Here is a 14,485-nt window from a genome sequence, read left to right as displayed (position 1 = left end):
CAATTCATGACCCTGGGATAAAGGATTGGTCGTAGACTGCCACGCTTGGAAGCTAGGAAATGCCCAGTCTCAGTTCTTGCTCTACGACCAGTTCTACTGCTCCTTTTGGCAGCAGGATCTCTACTTCCTCCTCCAAAGTGTTCTTCTGAAACAAGAACAGGACCAAGAGGACAGCTGGGCATACTGGCGGAATAGGGTGAACCCTTTCCACAAATTGTATGATCCAGCAGTCCAAATTGATGGCCTTTGCCACACTGCCTGTGAAGGAGCAGAACATGCAGGCGGGAGATAAACTACTGCAGCTTTCCTTGTGGTGTAGGGGAAGGCAAGGAGCTGTCTGACACAGCCCCTATCCTTCTCTCTGTATTGGAATACAAGAGAGTTCCTCTGGTGCCGATCTGGGGTGGCAGGCTGTTACTTCCTTTGAAAACTCCTAGAAAAAGAGGTTGGCTTCGTAAAGGGATGAAAAACTCCAGAAGTGAACTCTAGTCCCCAAGACCATGCTGTTACTCGATCCCTGTGAATCACTGTAGAAAGTTCTTTATGTGAAAAGTTACTCCCCATCAACAGTGTTTTGAACACTGGAGGAGAATCCTGTGACTGTAGCCGTGTATGACAACTTAGAAATAGAAGTCCCCATTGATCTTGCCATTCTGTCAAGTGTCTAGGCTAACCCATACTATGCACCTACAGACATCTTGACAATCTCTTACTACATCTGGAAAGAGATCCTTCAGATGGTCCGGGAGACTTGGCATCATCATAGTTGCCATGTTCCACCGAGCATGGACATATCAATTCAACAGACAGGTGGTCTTAAGGGAGCAAAGGCATAAGCTGCCAGCCAAATGGCTTCCAGGTGCTTAGAAAACCTAGCAAAAGGATCAGTAGGGAAAGCTCCAGGGCTGAATCTGGGCGCAGAGGAACTCTCTACCACCAAGCTTTCTCGTGAGGCATGAACTATTAGGAAGGTCAGATCCCTGGTGCTGCTCTGTACTGCCGACCAATGACAACCACTGAGCAGAAGGACAGTTTACTCCAGGTCGTCATGAGTCACAAAAATCCTCACTGAATGGAAGCCAAGCTTCAGAAGAGAATGGTGCCAACGGAAGGATATCTGTAAGAATATTAGCTCTTTGTACCACTGAAGGTAAATGGAAAAAAGCAGCTGGGGTCCTTGACCTACTGACTGAATAAAAAGGTATCTTTACCCAGGGAGCCTGTCCTAGCACTGGGTAAATATCAATGTCTGGAGTGCCTAGTACACTGTCCTCATAAAGGGCTAACATCTGGAGGTGGCCTAGAGTCACCATTACCACCACTCTGGGACTGAACATCTGAGTAAGTCCCAATAGTGTGGTATGGCGTGTATTGTCCTTGCTCCAGAAGACTGAATGACACTCACATGGATTGATTATTACAGGCAATTCAGGCGACGGTTGAAGTGGAAACTCTGGAAGCAGAAGAAAGGGTCCTGGAACCAGAAGCATTATCAGGGGAAAGACTTCAGAGCTACAAAATACAGCTCAGAAGTCTAGGCTGGATAATGAGGATGTCAAAAGGATTACCTAACTCAGAATGGAGAAGTCATGTGGGAAGCCAAAACTGTGCTTTTCTTTTCCTTTAGCGGAGGCTTGTTTGGAAAACTTAGTAGTTGACGGCGAGCTAGAGTAGGACCTGGCCCTTGAACAAGGCTGTATCTCTCTGCACTATTCAAGCATGCATCACAAAGAACTTGGCTTTCTGTTCCATGATGGCTCTTTAATCCACATGGCTTTGCTTCTTGCATAAACTGGAGTCATGTTGGAGCCCCAGGCAACACAGACAGACGTGTGGATCCGAGATCAGCATCTTTCTGCCTCACGAATGGCAACTTCTAAATTCTTCAGGGACTAAATATGTTAAATACAGTTTTTATAAACAATTTCTAGGAATAAATGTTCCAGATCAGCATGGCCAGCTCTGCAAACGTCACAGAAAGAAATTTACTAAGGTAAGTGAACTCAGATCGATGATGTCATGTCTAAGGAGGATCTAGAAGTAGTCGGAGACCAGGTCTCTGGTCTCAGACTGTGGCAGAAGAACTTCATGTTTCCACATGCGGTCTGGCACCTGGAGTACATTCAAGAGGTAAGGAATCTGCAAGAGGATGTAGCCATAAAAATACAATATTGACTAGTTTCTGCACAGCCAGTGGTCTCTGACTCAGGAGTTACATCCTTTTTTTTTCTTTTTTAAGTTTTCTTGCACACATCTAGCTTAGTTCACCCTTGACTCCTGGTTAACATTTAAGGCCACAAGCATCAGAGTTCAAGCACAGCTCCACCATTCTTCATTTTTTCTAAGACTTATACTCTGGGAATTATCTAATAAACTCATTAGATGCGTGCACGCATGTTTGGGGGATTACACAATTGGATGCCATTTAAAATCATGCATTCATGCCTTTAGGCTCTTTTTTTAACACCCTGCTTTTGGACCTTTCCCAGCTAACTTTTACCTTACAAAAACCTTACACCCTGCTCCTTTCTGCCTTTTACTTAAACTCAGTCTCTACTGACCTTGGCATTACTGGAGCACACATAAAGATGTTTACTTTGAATCTTGCAGGCTAACCCATCAAAGACCCAATCAAAGCAGACCAAAATGACAACAGTCATGTAGACCCAGATTTACAGCTCAAACTGGCATCTACGTGTCCTTGTCCTTTCCCTCTAATCCAGTTCAAAACTTGCTCATGAAGGCCAAGCACATTCCACGCAGCAACTACTCAGTTTGTCTCTCTCTCTCTCTCTCTCTGGCACACCATGTTAGGACCAGTGGCCTGCCAGTTCTTGCACCTGCCCTTTATTAACTACTCCCAGACTGTTCCTGTTTGGGCCATCTGAGATTAGGACAGGGACTCCAGAACATTTCCCCCTTTTCCCGCACAGGCCCCTCCTGCTAAGTGCTTATCTATAGTCACTCTGTATCTAAAGCCCGCTATTTTTCTGTACTCTCCTCCCTCCACTCTGGACCTTCACAATTCCCACTCCATGCTACTTCCCCTAAAGCTCATCCCACTGAGAGAAACAGTAACTTGGACTGCTAGTTAGACCATCTATTGTGGGCCTCATCACTGCCACCTGTAATTGGTAGGTAGGTGTGACTGAATCTATTCTCACACTAACTGTAACAAATAATTATAATGCTCAATGACATTCACTTTATTGTACTGCAGCATTTATATTATGCTTACTACTTCTATGTAAGGTGCTGAAACACTATGCTTGAAGAACATCTCTGAACCTCATGCTTAACCAACACTAGTCATACAGTCCCAGCAATTGAAATAGTGTACATCATGCCAGTAAAGCATAGCCTCACTCTGGTCAGTAAGCGCTATACAAGTGCTATAATACAGGACAATAAAAGAAAATTGCAATTAGCGTCCAGCATCCCTATTTGAGTGACTGCTACTAGCCTGCCAGTTGGTCCAATGAGAAAAGCTTAAGGATTTAAAAGCAGATGTTAACTGAGGTAATGCTCTCAGAAGAATAAAGTAACTACAATTACCTGCTGGGAGCAAGTAATACAGTAGTGAATTCAGATGGAACTGAATTTAGAGAAAGCTAACAAAAATAACTTGTAAAGAAGTTGAGATCTATATATCATTTGCAAAGTGTGGAATAAAAACAAGTCCACCGTTCCAAGTCTGCAAAGTAATCCAAACCTCAACCATAAAGCAATGTCATAACAGATAAAAGGTACACATTTGGAAAGGAAGAAACATCAGTAACAGTAGCAAAAAATAAAAGCACTGGCTTATCCAATAGGTCTCGCCTTTGGGACCTTGTGTTTAGCCATGCAGCACATTCTCATGGGTGCTACACCATCTACTGTTACTTCACGTGTCACTGGTGAACAGCCACACACACCCAAGTTCGGGCTTTTGTGCTATTTTATGAAAACTGGAAATGCTATTCGTGCCCAGTAAGGGCAAATCTGTTATTTCAAAGAGAAAGGAATCAGTTTTAAAGCTAGGGACGGAAGGGGGGCTGTTCTGAGTGTTAATGCAATTTAGATGGCTGGGATAGACTTGCTTGTGTGGCTGGGATGCAGTCTTTTGTAAAGCTGCAAATACAAGCCTCTGAGTCCTTGCATGTGATAACCATCCTGTTTGCCCCCACCTCTTCTTCTCTTGCAGGAAAGGCAGACCTTCAAGCTTCTGAGCCACTCTGGTAGGTCAGATTGCAGGGTTCATGCATGGGCGCCAGCTTTCTGAAGAAAATACAAGCTGGCTGTGCATGACCAGCCAGAAAATAGCAAAATCGATGACAGCAAATATTACTGGATTGCACACACAAATTAACATTTACAGAATGTTTCCAATACCACCTTAGGCTGGTGGTGAATACTAGGATAACATTTGGTTTAACTATCTTTCTCTAGGGATGGAACTTGTCTCCGAGAAAATGGTTATAATGTTGGGAAAATTCTGGGTAGGTGGCAACATTAAGTAGCAACTTATGCACTACTGCATGTAGTGTCAATTTTTTCCACACAATGTAAATATGTGGCTAAAGCAAAGCAGAAAATACATTTCCACACTGTTTTCTTAGGCTAAACAAACAGCTTGTGAAAGTAAATGAATGGCTAGAGCCTCCACGGTGGGTGCTGGAGCTGTGAGCCTACAGCATTGTTTATAGAAAGGAAGAAACAAACCAGCCTGGACAGGGGGGGGGGGGATGGAAAAACACCTTGTGGCTTTCCTGCCCTTACTGTTGCGACTACGGCACTAAAGTGCCAAATAAAATTATACTTTTAAGGTAAAATGATGAAGGTCTTTATGGGTTTACAACATTTGAATACCCTTTAAGAGAAAACATTATTCGACTGATCGTACGTTTATCTGAACCAATAAAAGGAACTACCCATGAGCTTAGTCCAAAAACTGTTTAACAGGAGAATGGGAGGATTAAAAATAAAATTAATATCAATCATATAAACTGTGCAGTCCCCACTGATATTAGGAGCCCATTAACCAGGAACACAGAGAACACATCTTGTTTGTGCAGCACAGAACGCACGGTGGAACTCAAGCCTTCTCATCAATATGGCAGTGTGCCATGAGAATCCTGAATTGCAGATAAACAGATGTGTGTTCCTAAATAGAATGTGACATTCAAAGGATTCTAGTATGTGAGCCTGTACATCAGTGGAAACTACCTACAGAAAACACATCCCGCCCTCATCCAGTACTCATTTCCTCGCGGTCATGCTGCTCTTGCTTCAAGTTGTATGTATCTGCTTGTGTGGCAGCCACATAAGAAACTTCATTCACCATCGTCCAAAGCGGTTTTTTGAACCTCACCGCTTAAAGACGTTAGTAGAGTCATGCGCCAGCCAATCACAGATCTTGACAGTGGGGTTAAACACTAACCATGCTGCAGAGTTATAATTTGTAAAAAATAAAGGATGGGACCAGGCCTCGAAATGGAGAAAAAAAATATATATATATGTCACTTACCCAGTGTACATCTGTTCGTGGCATGTTCCGCTGCAGATTCACATGCTGTGCACTGTTCCTGCCATCTAGTGTTGGGCTCAGAGTGTTATAAGTTGTTTTTCTTCGAAGAAGTCTTTTCGAGTCACAGGACCGAGTGACTCCTCCTTTTCGGCTCCATTGCACATGGGCATCGACTCCATCTTAGATTGTTTTCCCTGCATAGGATGAGGTAGGAGTGGTAGAATGTGGATACTAAAGATGTCCATGCAAAGGAATAGATATGTATGTACACAGTTTGCGGTAAAGGAATATTTATTTACATATATACAATTTTAATGCAACTTGAACGGCTACAGGCTCCCAGGGAGGTGGGAGGGCGCATGTGTATCTGCAGCGCAACATGCCACGAACAGATGTACCCTGGGTAAGTGACATTTTCCGTTCGATGGCATGTGTAGCTGCAGATACACATGCTGTGCATAGACTACAAAGCAGTAATCCTCCGCAAAGCGGTGGGTAGCCTGTAGGAGTTGAAGTTGTTTGAAATAATGTTCTTAGTACTGCCTGTCCTACTGTGGCTTGTTGTGTTGCTAACACATCTACACAGTAATGTTTGGTAAACGTATGAGGTGAAGACCAAGTGGCTGCCTTACAAATCTCTGTCATTGGTAGTATGTTACCTAGAAAGGCCATTGTTGCTCCTTTCTTTCTAGTGGAGTGGGCCTTTGGTGTAATGGGTAGCTCTCTTAGCTTTGAGGTAACAGGTCTGTATGCATTTGACTATCCATCTGGCTATGCCCTGTTTGGATATAGGGTTACGAGCATGGGTTTTTTGGAAAGCAACGAACAATTGCTTAGTTTTACGAAATTATTTTGTTCTGTCTATGTAATACATTAGCACTCCTTTTATGTCCAATGCATGCAGTGCTCTTTCTGCTACAGAGTCTGGCTATGGGAAGAAGACTGGGATCTCTACTGTTTGGTTTAGATGAAATGGTGAAATGACTTTTGGTAGAAATTTTGGATTTGTGCAGAGAACCACTTTATGCTTGTGTATGTGTATAAAGGATTCTTCGATAGTGAACACCTGTATTTCGCTAACTTCGTAGTGAAGTGATGGCTATTAGAAAAGATACCTTCCAAGTCAAGAATTGGATCTGGCAAGAATGCATGGGTTCAAAAGGTGGGCCCATGAGTCGTGTAAGTACAATATTAAGATTCCACGAGGGTACTGATGGGGTTCTTGGAGGTATGATCCTTTTTAGTCCTTCCATAAAGGCTTTAATAACTGGGATTCTATAAAGTGACTGTGTATGTTTAATCTGCAGATAAGCAGAGATTGCAGTGAGATGAATTTTGATGGAAGAAAAAGCTAGATTTGCTTTTTTGTAGGAGTAGTAAGTAGCTCACAATGTTTTGTATGGAGGCATCTAATGGTGTGATTTGATTGGCAGTAGAAAACAAATCTTTTCCATTTATTAGCATAACAATGCCTTGTTGTCTGTTTTCTTGGCTGTTTAATGACTTCCATACACTCATTTGAAAGGTTTAGATAGCCAAATTCTAAGACTTCAGGAGCCAGATTGCTAGGTGGAGCGATGCTGGATTGGGGTGTCTGATCTGTTTGTGTTGTGTTAACAGATCTGGTCTGTTTGGGAGTTTGATGTGAGGTACTACTGAGAAGTCCGACAGTGTGGTGTACCACGGTTGGCGAGCCCACGTTGGTGCTATGAGTATTAGTTTCAGTTTGTTTTGACTCAGTTTGTTGACTTGGAAAGGAATGAGTGGGAGAGGGGGAAAAGCGTAAGCAAATATCCCTGGCCAATTGATCCATAGAGCATTGCCCTTGGACTGAGGGTGTGGGTATCTGGATGCGAAGTTTTGTCATTTTGCATTTTGTTGCAAACCGATCTATGTCTGGTGTCCCCCAGCGGTGGAAGTAATCCAGTAGAATCTAGGGATGTATTTCCCACTCGTGAGTTTGTTGGTGATCCCGACTGAGATTGACAGCTAACTGATTGTGAATGCCTGGTATATATTGCGCTATTAGACGAATGTTGTTGTGAATTGCCCAATGCCAAATCTTTTGTGCTAGGAGCCCCCCGTTTGTTTAGATAGTACTTTGTTTAGTGCTAGGGGGACCGCTAGTAGTTCTAAGTGATTTATGTGAAATTGTTTTTGTTGATTGTCCCAATAACCTTGTGTATTGTGATTGTTGAGGTGTGCTCCCCACCCAATCATAGAAGCGTCTGTTATAATAATGGCGTGAGGCACTGGGTCTTGAAATGGCCGCCCTTTGTTTAAATTTACAGGGTTCCACCATTGAAGCGAAGTGTGTTTGGCGGTCTATCAACACTAGATCTTGTAGTTGACCCTGTGCCTGCATCCATTGTTTTGCTAGGCACTGTGGTAAGGGCCGCATGTGCAGCCGTGCGTTTGGGACAATACAAACCTGACTGTGTACTGGTGGTTTGGTTGTATGCTTGACACTATATTTTGAAACGATTGAACTCTTTGTGGGCTTGGAGTGGCAATTGCGCTTTGCGTGTGGCTCCCAAGTATTGTTGTATTTGGGATGGTTGCAAGTGAGATTTTTGGTAATTTATAGAAAACCCTAGTTTGTGTAGAGTATCCATTACATATTGCGTGTGACTGACACCGGTGTTGTGTTGGCTTTTATTAGCCAATCTTCGAGATATAGGAATACGTGCATGTGATGTCTCCTTATATGAGCTGCTACTACAGCGAGGCATTTTGTAAATACTCTGGGTGCTGTAGTTATCCCGAAGGGCAATACTTTGAATTGGTAATGTTTGCCCTGTATGACAAATCTGAGGTATTTCCTGTGAGATGGATGGGTATGTGGAAATACGCATCCTTAAAATCCAGTGTTGCCATGTATTCTTCCTGTTTTAGCAAGGGAACTACATCTTGTAGTGTCAGACCATGTGGAAATGATCTGATGAAGAGGTTTAACGTCCTGAGATCTAAAATTGGTCTTGGTGTTTTGTCTTTTTTGGGAATAAGGAAATATAGGGAGTAAATCCCTGTTCCTTTTTGAGGAGATGTGGTACTAATTCTATGGCTTGTTTTGTTAATAGTGCTTGCACCTCTATTTGCAGTAGGTCTAGATGTTGGGCTGACAGTTTGTGCGTCCTTGGGGAACATCTGGAGGTAAATGTGTGAACTCTATGCAGTAACCATGTTGGATAATTGATAGAACCCATGTGTCCGTGCTTATGTCTGTGGCATTTTGTTAATCTTTCCCCCACTGGTGATGTGTGTTGGGGAAGTGTAACATTGAAGTCACTGCTTGTTACTGGGTGTCTGCTTGGCAGGCTGGAATTTTCCCCTTGTTCTTGGGTATTGTCCCCTGAATGAACCACGAAACCCCCCTCTCTGGTATTGTGACTGGTAGGTGGGTTTTGTTTGGGAGGTGGATGTGTCTGAGGGTTGCTGTCTAAACCCTCCCCTATACTGTGGCTTCCTAAATGTTCCACTATACTGGGAAGAGTAGAGTGCGCCCATGGCTTTGGCCGTGTCTGTGTCCTTCATTTTCTCTATTGCAGTGTCCACCTCCGGCCCAAATAGTTGCTGCTGGTTGAATGGCATGTTTAACACCGCTTGCTGTATTTCTGGTTTGAAACCAGAACTGCATAGCCATGCATGCCTCCTGATGGTAACTGCTGTGTTTACAGTTCTTGCTGCTGTATCGGCAGAGTCCAGTACAGAGCGGATTTGGTTGTTGGAGATGGCCAGTCCCTCCTCAACCACCTGTTGAGCCAGTTTTTGATTTTCTTTTGGTAAATGCTGAATAATATCATGCATTTCGTCCCAATGGGCTCGGTCGTAACGGGCGAGGAGGGCCTGTGAATTGGCGATACACCATTGGTTGGCCGCTTGCGACACCACTCTCTTCCCAGCCGTGTCAAATTTGCGGCTTTCTTTATCAGGAGGTGGCGCATCTCCTGATGATTGTGAATTTGTCCGCTTTCTTGCGGCTCCCACTACTATAGAGTCCGGAGGGAGCTGCTGTGTAATGAACACAGGGTCCGACGGTGGTGGTTTATATTTTTTCTCCACCCGCGTTGTAATGGCCCTTCCCTTGACCGGCTCTTGGAAGACTTGTTGTGCATGCTTAAGCATGCCTGGTAGCATGGGCAGGCTTTGATATGACGCATGAGTGGACGCCAGGGTATTGAAAAGAAAGCCATCCTCTGAGTGCAAAGTAACATTATGGAATGTCGCAGCCCTGGCTAGTACTTGTGTATAAGATGTGCTATCCTCTGGAGGAGATGGCTTTGAGGAATAGCAGTCAGGACTGTTGTCTGAAACCGGTGGATCGCAGAGGTCCCAGGGATCTGCATCGTCCTGTCTTTGCACAGTATGTGTGGGTGACTGTGCAGTTGGGATGCCAAATGGTGACCTTGCCCTTGGCGAATGTGGAGGCGATATTTCTGGCGAGAAATGTGGAGGTGGTGTTTTTTCTCTAGCCACCTTTACTCTTGGCTGCTCAGTTTCAGTCTGTTTGAAAAGCCAATTTCCTTTTAAATTTAAGAGGATGGACAGTTTGTATTTTCCCAGTATCCTTCTGGATGTGTAATCTTGGTTGACTTAGGTCAAACTCCTCCACATCCAGCTCCTGCTCAAACCTGTGCCTCTCTTTAAGTTGTTGGGAGAGCCCATGTTCTTCTGTATAAGAAGTCTTTCGGCTCTGAAGCCGTTTTTTTCGGTACCGAAATACCCATGGTCACAGTTGGTCTCGGCTCCGAAAGGCTCTTTCGAGGCTTATTGGATTCGACCAGTCGGTGTCGACTCTTTTCGATGCTGGTTTCTCGACCAGAGTTTGAAGACTACGGCACGATCTTGGCCTTTTTCGGTGCCGAGGATGATACTTGGTCACCGCTTTTCTTGTGGGTCGAGCCATGGCCCTCCGGCAGTGGCATCACCGAGGCCTTTTGTTTTTTTGGACTGACTTTGGGGCTGGGTCAGGGCAGGTGTACTCACTTTTTGGCCCGCTGGTGGTCTGTCTCCGTCGGGGTCATCAGATTCCGAACCCTGGATCGAGATAGTCATCTCTTCCTCCTCGACGTCAAGTTGTGTCAATTTCGATGCCATCTGCAAGCGTCTTGCTCGTCGATCTCTTAAGGTCTTCTTTGACGAAAATCCTTGCAGGCCTCACAGGTATCCTCTCGGTGTTCCGGTGACAAACACAGATTACAGACCCGATGCTGGTCTGTATAAGGATACTTGGCGTGGCACGTCGGACAGAAACGGAAGGGGGTCCGGTCCATGAGGCTTCGACGACAGGTGTGGTCGGGCCGGCCAGACCTCGGTTGGGTGCGGAAGCCCCGAAGGACCGCCAAAGCGTTTGTCTCGTCGGTGCCGATGTAGCTATAGGAAAACCAATACCGATGGATTTTCAATGATTTTTTTAAACTTTCCCGATTCGAATCACGGAGCGAAGAGGAACACGTCCGAACCCGATGGAAGAAAGAAAACAATCTAAGATGGAGTCGACACCCATGCGCAATGGAGCTGAAAGGGAGGAGTCACTCGGTCCTGTGACTCGAAAAGACTTCTTCGAAGAAAAACAACTTGTAACACTCCGAGCCCAACACTAGATGGCAGGAACAGTGCACAGCATGTGTATCTGCAGCTACACATGCCATCGAACACACAGTGTCCCATTGCAGAAGCACACCATCAGACAGACACTAGGGCGCTATACCTTAGCAGCAGCTCCCGACAGTAGCGGTGGATGCACAGCTGCCCTGGAACCCTCCTGCCCGATGTACAGAGACCACAACAGGTTGTGTCCAGGAGCAACCTGCAGCACTGCAGAGGCAAGTCTGGCCTGACAGCACCCCCCAGGCACCCTTGGAAAAATAGTATGCAAATGTGATGACATAATATTTACAGGCCTGTTTTCAGAGTTAGCCTGTAGTGAGTGTTGTGGATGGGGGGGTGTTATAGTGGTGGATACCTTTAAGCTGCCACGACAAAGATGGGCAGGAAAGGAAGGAAATAAATTGTCCCAGACATGAAAAGATAAGTAATAAAGTGGAACTTTACCAGTAGACAGGCGCTGCTCTGTTGAGGAAACAAATGAGCACGGGAGGGACTAAACAGACAAATTAAAAAATCCTTGCTTCTAAGTGGTTAAAGTACACTGAAATAGATAAATGAAATGCAATGAGTGGATTTGAAGCCCACGAAGTATATACAACAGTTCTTGAAGTGACAGCACGGGCACTGTCTAGGCTCGACCTAAAAAAGTTAAGGAAGCAAAGCTGATTTGCACTATGAGAGGGGGAAAGCATTGAAGCCCAGTTCTATCTGGAATCAAGTGGCAAGACCAATGCTCATTTAAAAAAAACAAAAAAACAAGCATTTGCAATGCAACGGGTCTCGCGTTTGCTCATGTTAGAGCGGATAGCATTGTAAACTCCTAACCCGACTTTTCACCTATCGGAATAAAGTGTATTTATGTACGTAACCGAAAAAGTGCAATTAACTGTGTAAAGCGCTCGACTTCTGCCAAGCAAAATCGCGCTAGTAAAATAGAGAAAAAGTAGTCCACGAGCCGGACAGAAGACAGCGAGCCTCGCATGTTTTCTGTATTTGGTCGATGCGCTCGAGGAGGGCTAGCGACCGGAAAAGGCATGATGTGTGCATGCCTTCCGCTTGCTTTCATTAGTCGATTTTAATAGGCAAGCCCATGAACCAATAAAAAACACTGACGTGATGTCGACAGGGCTCCGAGCCCTTTTCTAATAACTAAAGCGTCTCGCTGCGATACGCATGCGCGAGCAACGCAGGCTCCACCCTAATAAAAGGCAATCACTTCTATTTTAAAGTCTTTATGCATCCAGGCTTTAGAACTGGAAAGATATAGCATATAAGCAGTATTATGAATACTACACACCTAGAGAAAACGATCTACTGTTATAATGAATAATTACTTTATGGATCATTGGAACAGCAGAATGACAGGTAAATGGAAAAGGAGGGCAGAAGTAAAAGTTGCATGGATAATTTCCCTTACTTTGTGCAATAATATAAGCTTGAGACAAAAGATCTTTTCTACTGCAAATGATTATCAAAGATATAGCCATGCAAAAGCTTGTCAGCATCATACAATCAAAGCTGATTATCAGACGAGGAATGTGTCCAATACTTTCAAGGCATTTTGTCATTAAGGAGTTACCAACAAACTTTTAAAAACCGAGAGGACATTTGAAAACCCTTAACTGTAAACCATTTTGTTTTGCCTTAGTCTGGAATTCTTTTTTTTTTTTTGTTTAAACATTTTCATTTTTATAATGTCATGTTCAGAATTCAAGGGCTCAACTTTGAAGACGCAGCTCACCCGATGCTAGATGCCGAGTGACCAGTTTGTGACACTGGTTCCAATGTCCGGCTTTGGAAAGGTACAAAGCTTCCTTGTGCTTGTCGCCTTCCTTCCTGGCTCGCATAGCTTTGGCTTCATGAATCCAGGATGCAGGAACACTGAGCCTCTTTACCAGGAAGTCTTCCTTATCATGGGACTCTGGTGTCTCAGACAGGGTGCAGTGACGGTTCAGTAGCTCACGCACTGCCCTCTCACGCATCCTGAAAAAATAGCAATGCTTATTATAAATAATACACAAAGGACACTTTAGATGGAGATTACACCTGCGGCACCCTGTAAAAAATCTTAAGTATTATGAGTTTGCACCAGTTTTCAACATCATAAGTGGCAACTTCTGACAAGCAACTGAACGTCAACAATGCATCAACAATTTGCTTTATTAAGTCACTTCCTGGAGTAATCTGAAAAAATCTCCATTACATTTTTTTAGTCTATTGATAAGTAGCATCAATTTTGCTTTGAAATCACCCAAAGATAACTAATCTCCAAAAACACACAACTATTTGGCTCTTAATAATCATATCAACTTTAATAGCCTGTATATGAAGAACAAAATATTATATTGGCATTCAACTCAAGAAAGTTTAGGTAAACCTAGTGAATGTTTTGATACTGCCAATATTTTTCTAGAACTAATATTTCAGTGTGAGTTGCATAAATATTTCAAAGTTATCCATACATAAGTTGACAAAGGATGAATGAATTACCATTTATACACCTACTTCTGATGTACTAGGAAGATTCCCATGAGCAAGTTACTTACATTTGGTGATGCTCTTTCTGAAGCAAACAATGACTCCAGCAGATTCCTTACATGAGACTCTTCATACCAAATACCAGACTAGAGTACGATTTTTATTTAACAGCATTCTGGAGATACTGGCATCAGATGGCACTGTTCGGAATCAGGTATAGAGCCAGTGACAAAGTGGTTCCAGGGCGACCAATGTGGAAGTGACATTGGTTCGGCGAGTTTATTCCACAGTCAAAGACTTATGACGCAGAGGGGCAGCCAAAAAACAGAAAAACATTTGAAAAACAGTTTCATTCTCAAGGAGAGGCTGAAGGACAGGGTACAGACACTGCAGGAGCTATTGTTAGCAATCAAAAAGATACTACTGAATGTAAGTAACTATCTTCTAATGGATACCTGCTGCCTACTTTTCTGTACACCGACCACTCCTAACTATTGGTGATTAATGCAGGCGGAAGAATACACAAGTTATTATTACACCCAAAAAGATCTTATGCCTGCCAATTGGAGATGTTGCTTAATCATCCACACCAAGAAAGTAATACTTTGAAAAATTAATGAAGTCTAAGTACCAGCCTGTCAAACCGTCTTGTATAAGAACCACTTACAAAACAGTTCATGTGCCACCCCGCACCCTCCCGCCACTGATCACTGCCTATTTTCTAGGGTTGCTCAGCTATTCAAACACTGAAATTAGCACAATTACTGCCTAAAAAGACCAACTAGTCCTATAACTGCAGGCTTTAAACGTGTTGAATATGCACAATCTTAAATATTTCTTTCTTAGAAATTTGAGGAATTTGCTTAGACATTTCAAAGCCAGGAGTGG

The 14,485-nt window shown here is 43.7% G+C and overlaps 1 protein-coding gene across 2 annotated transcripts in view; it reads right to left on the bottom strand.

Annotated features, from left to right (window-relative positions):
* NUP98 (nucleoporin 98 and 96 precursor) overlaps nt 1-14,485 on the bottom strand; it is a 603,720-nt gene that overhangs the window by 38,493 nt on the left and 550,742 nt on the right. For both annotated transcript variants that reach the window (XM_069203729.1, XM_069203730.1), the window contains exon 30: nt 12,861-13,102. In XM_069203729.1, coding sequence (XP_069059830.1) covers nt 12,861-13,102 — 242 coding nt within the window. The remainder of the gene's footprint in view (nt 1-12,860; nt 13,103-14,485) is intronic.

This window comes from Pleurodeles waltl, chromosome 8, assembly GCF_031143425.1.
Source record: "Pleurodeles waltl isolate 20211129_DDA chromosome 8, aPleWal1.hap1.20221129, whole genome shotgun sequence".
Lineage (NCBI taxonomy): Eukaryota > Metazoa > Chordata > Amphibia > Caudata > Salamandridae > Pleurodeles > Pleurodeles waltl.
Note: the sequence above shows the minus strand (reverse complement) of the source record. Positions and strands in the feature narration are given on the sequence as shown.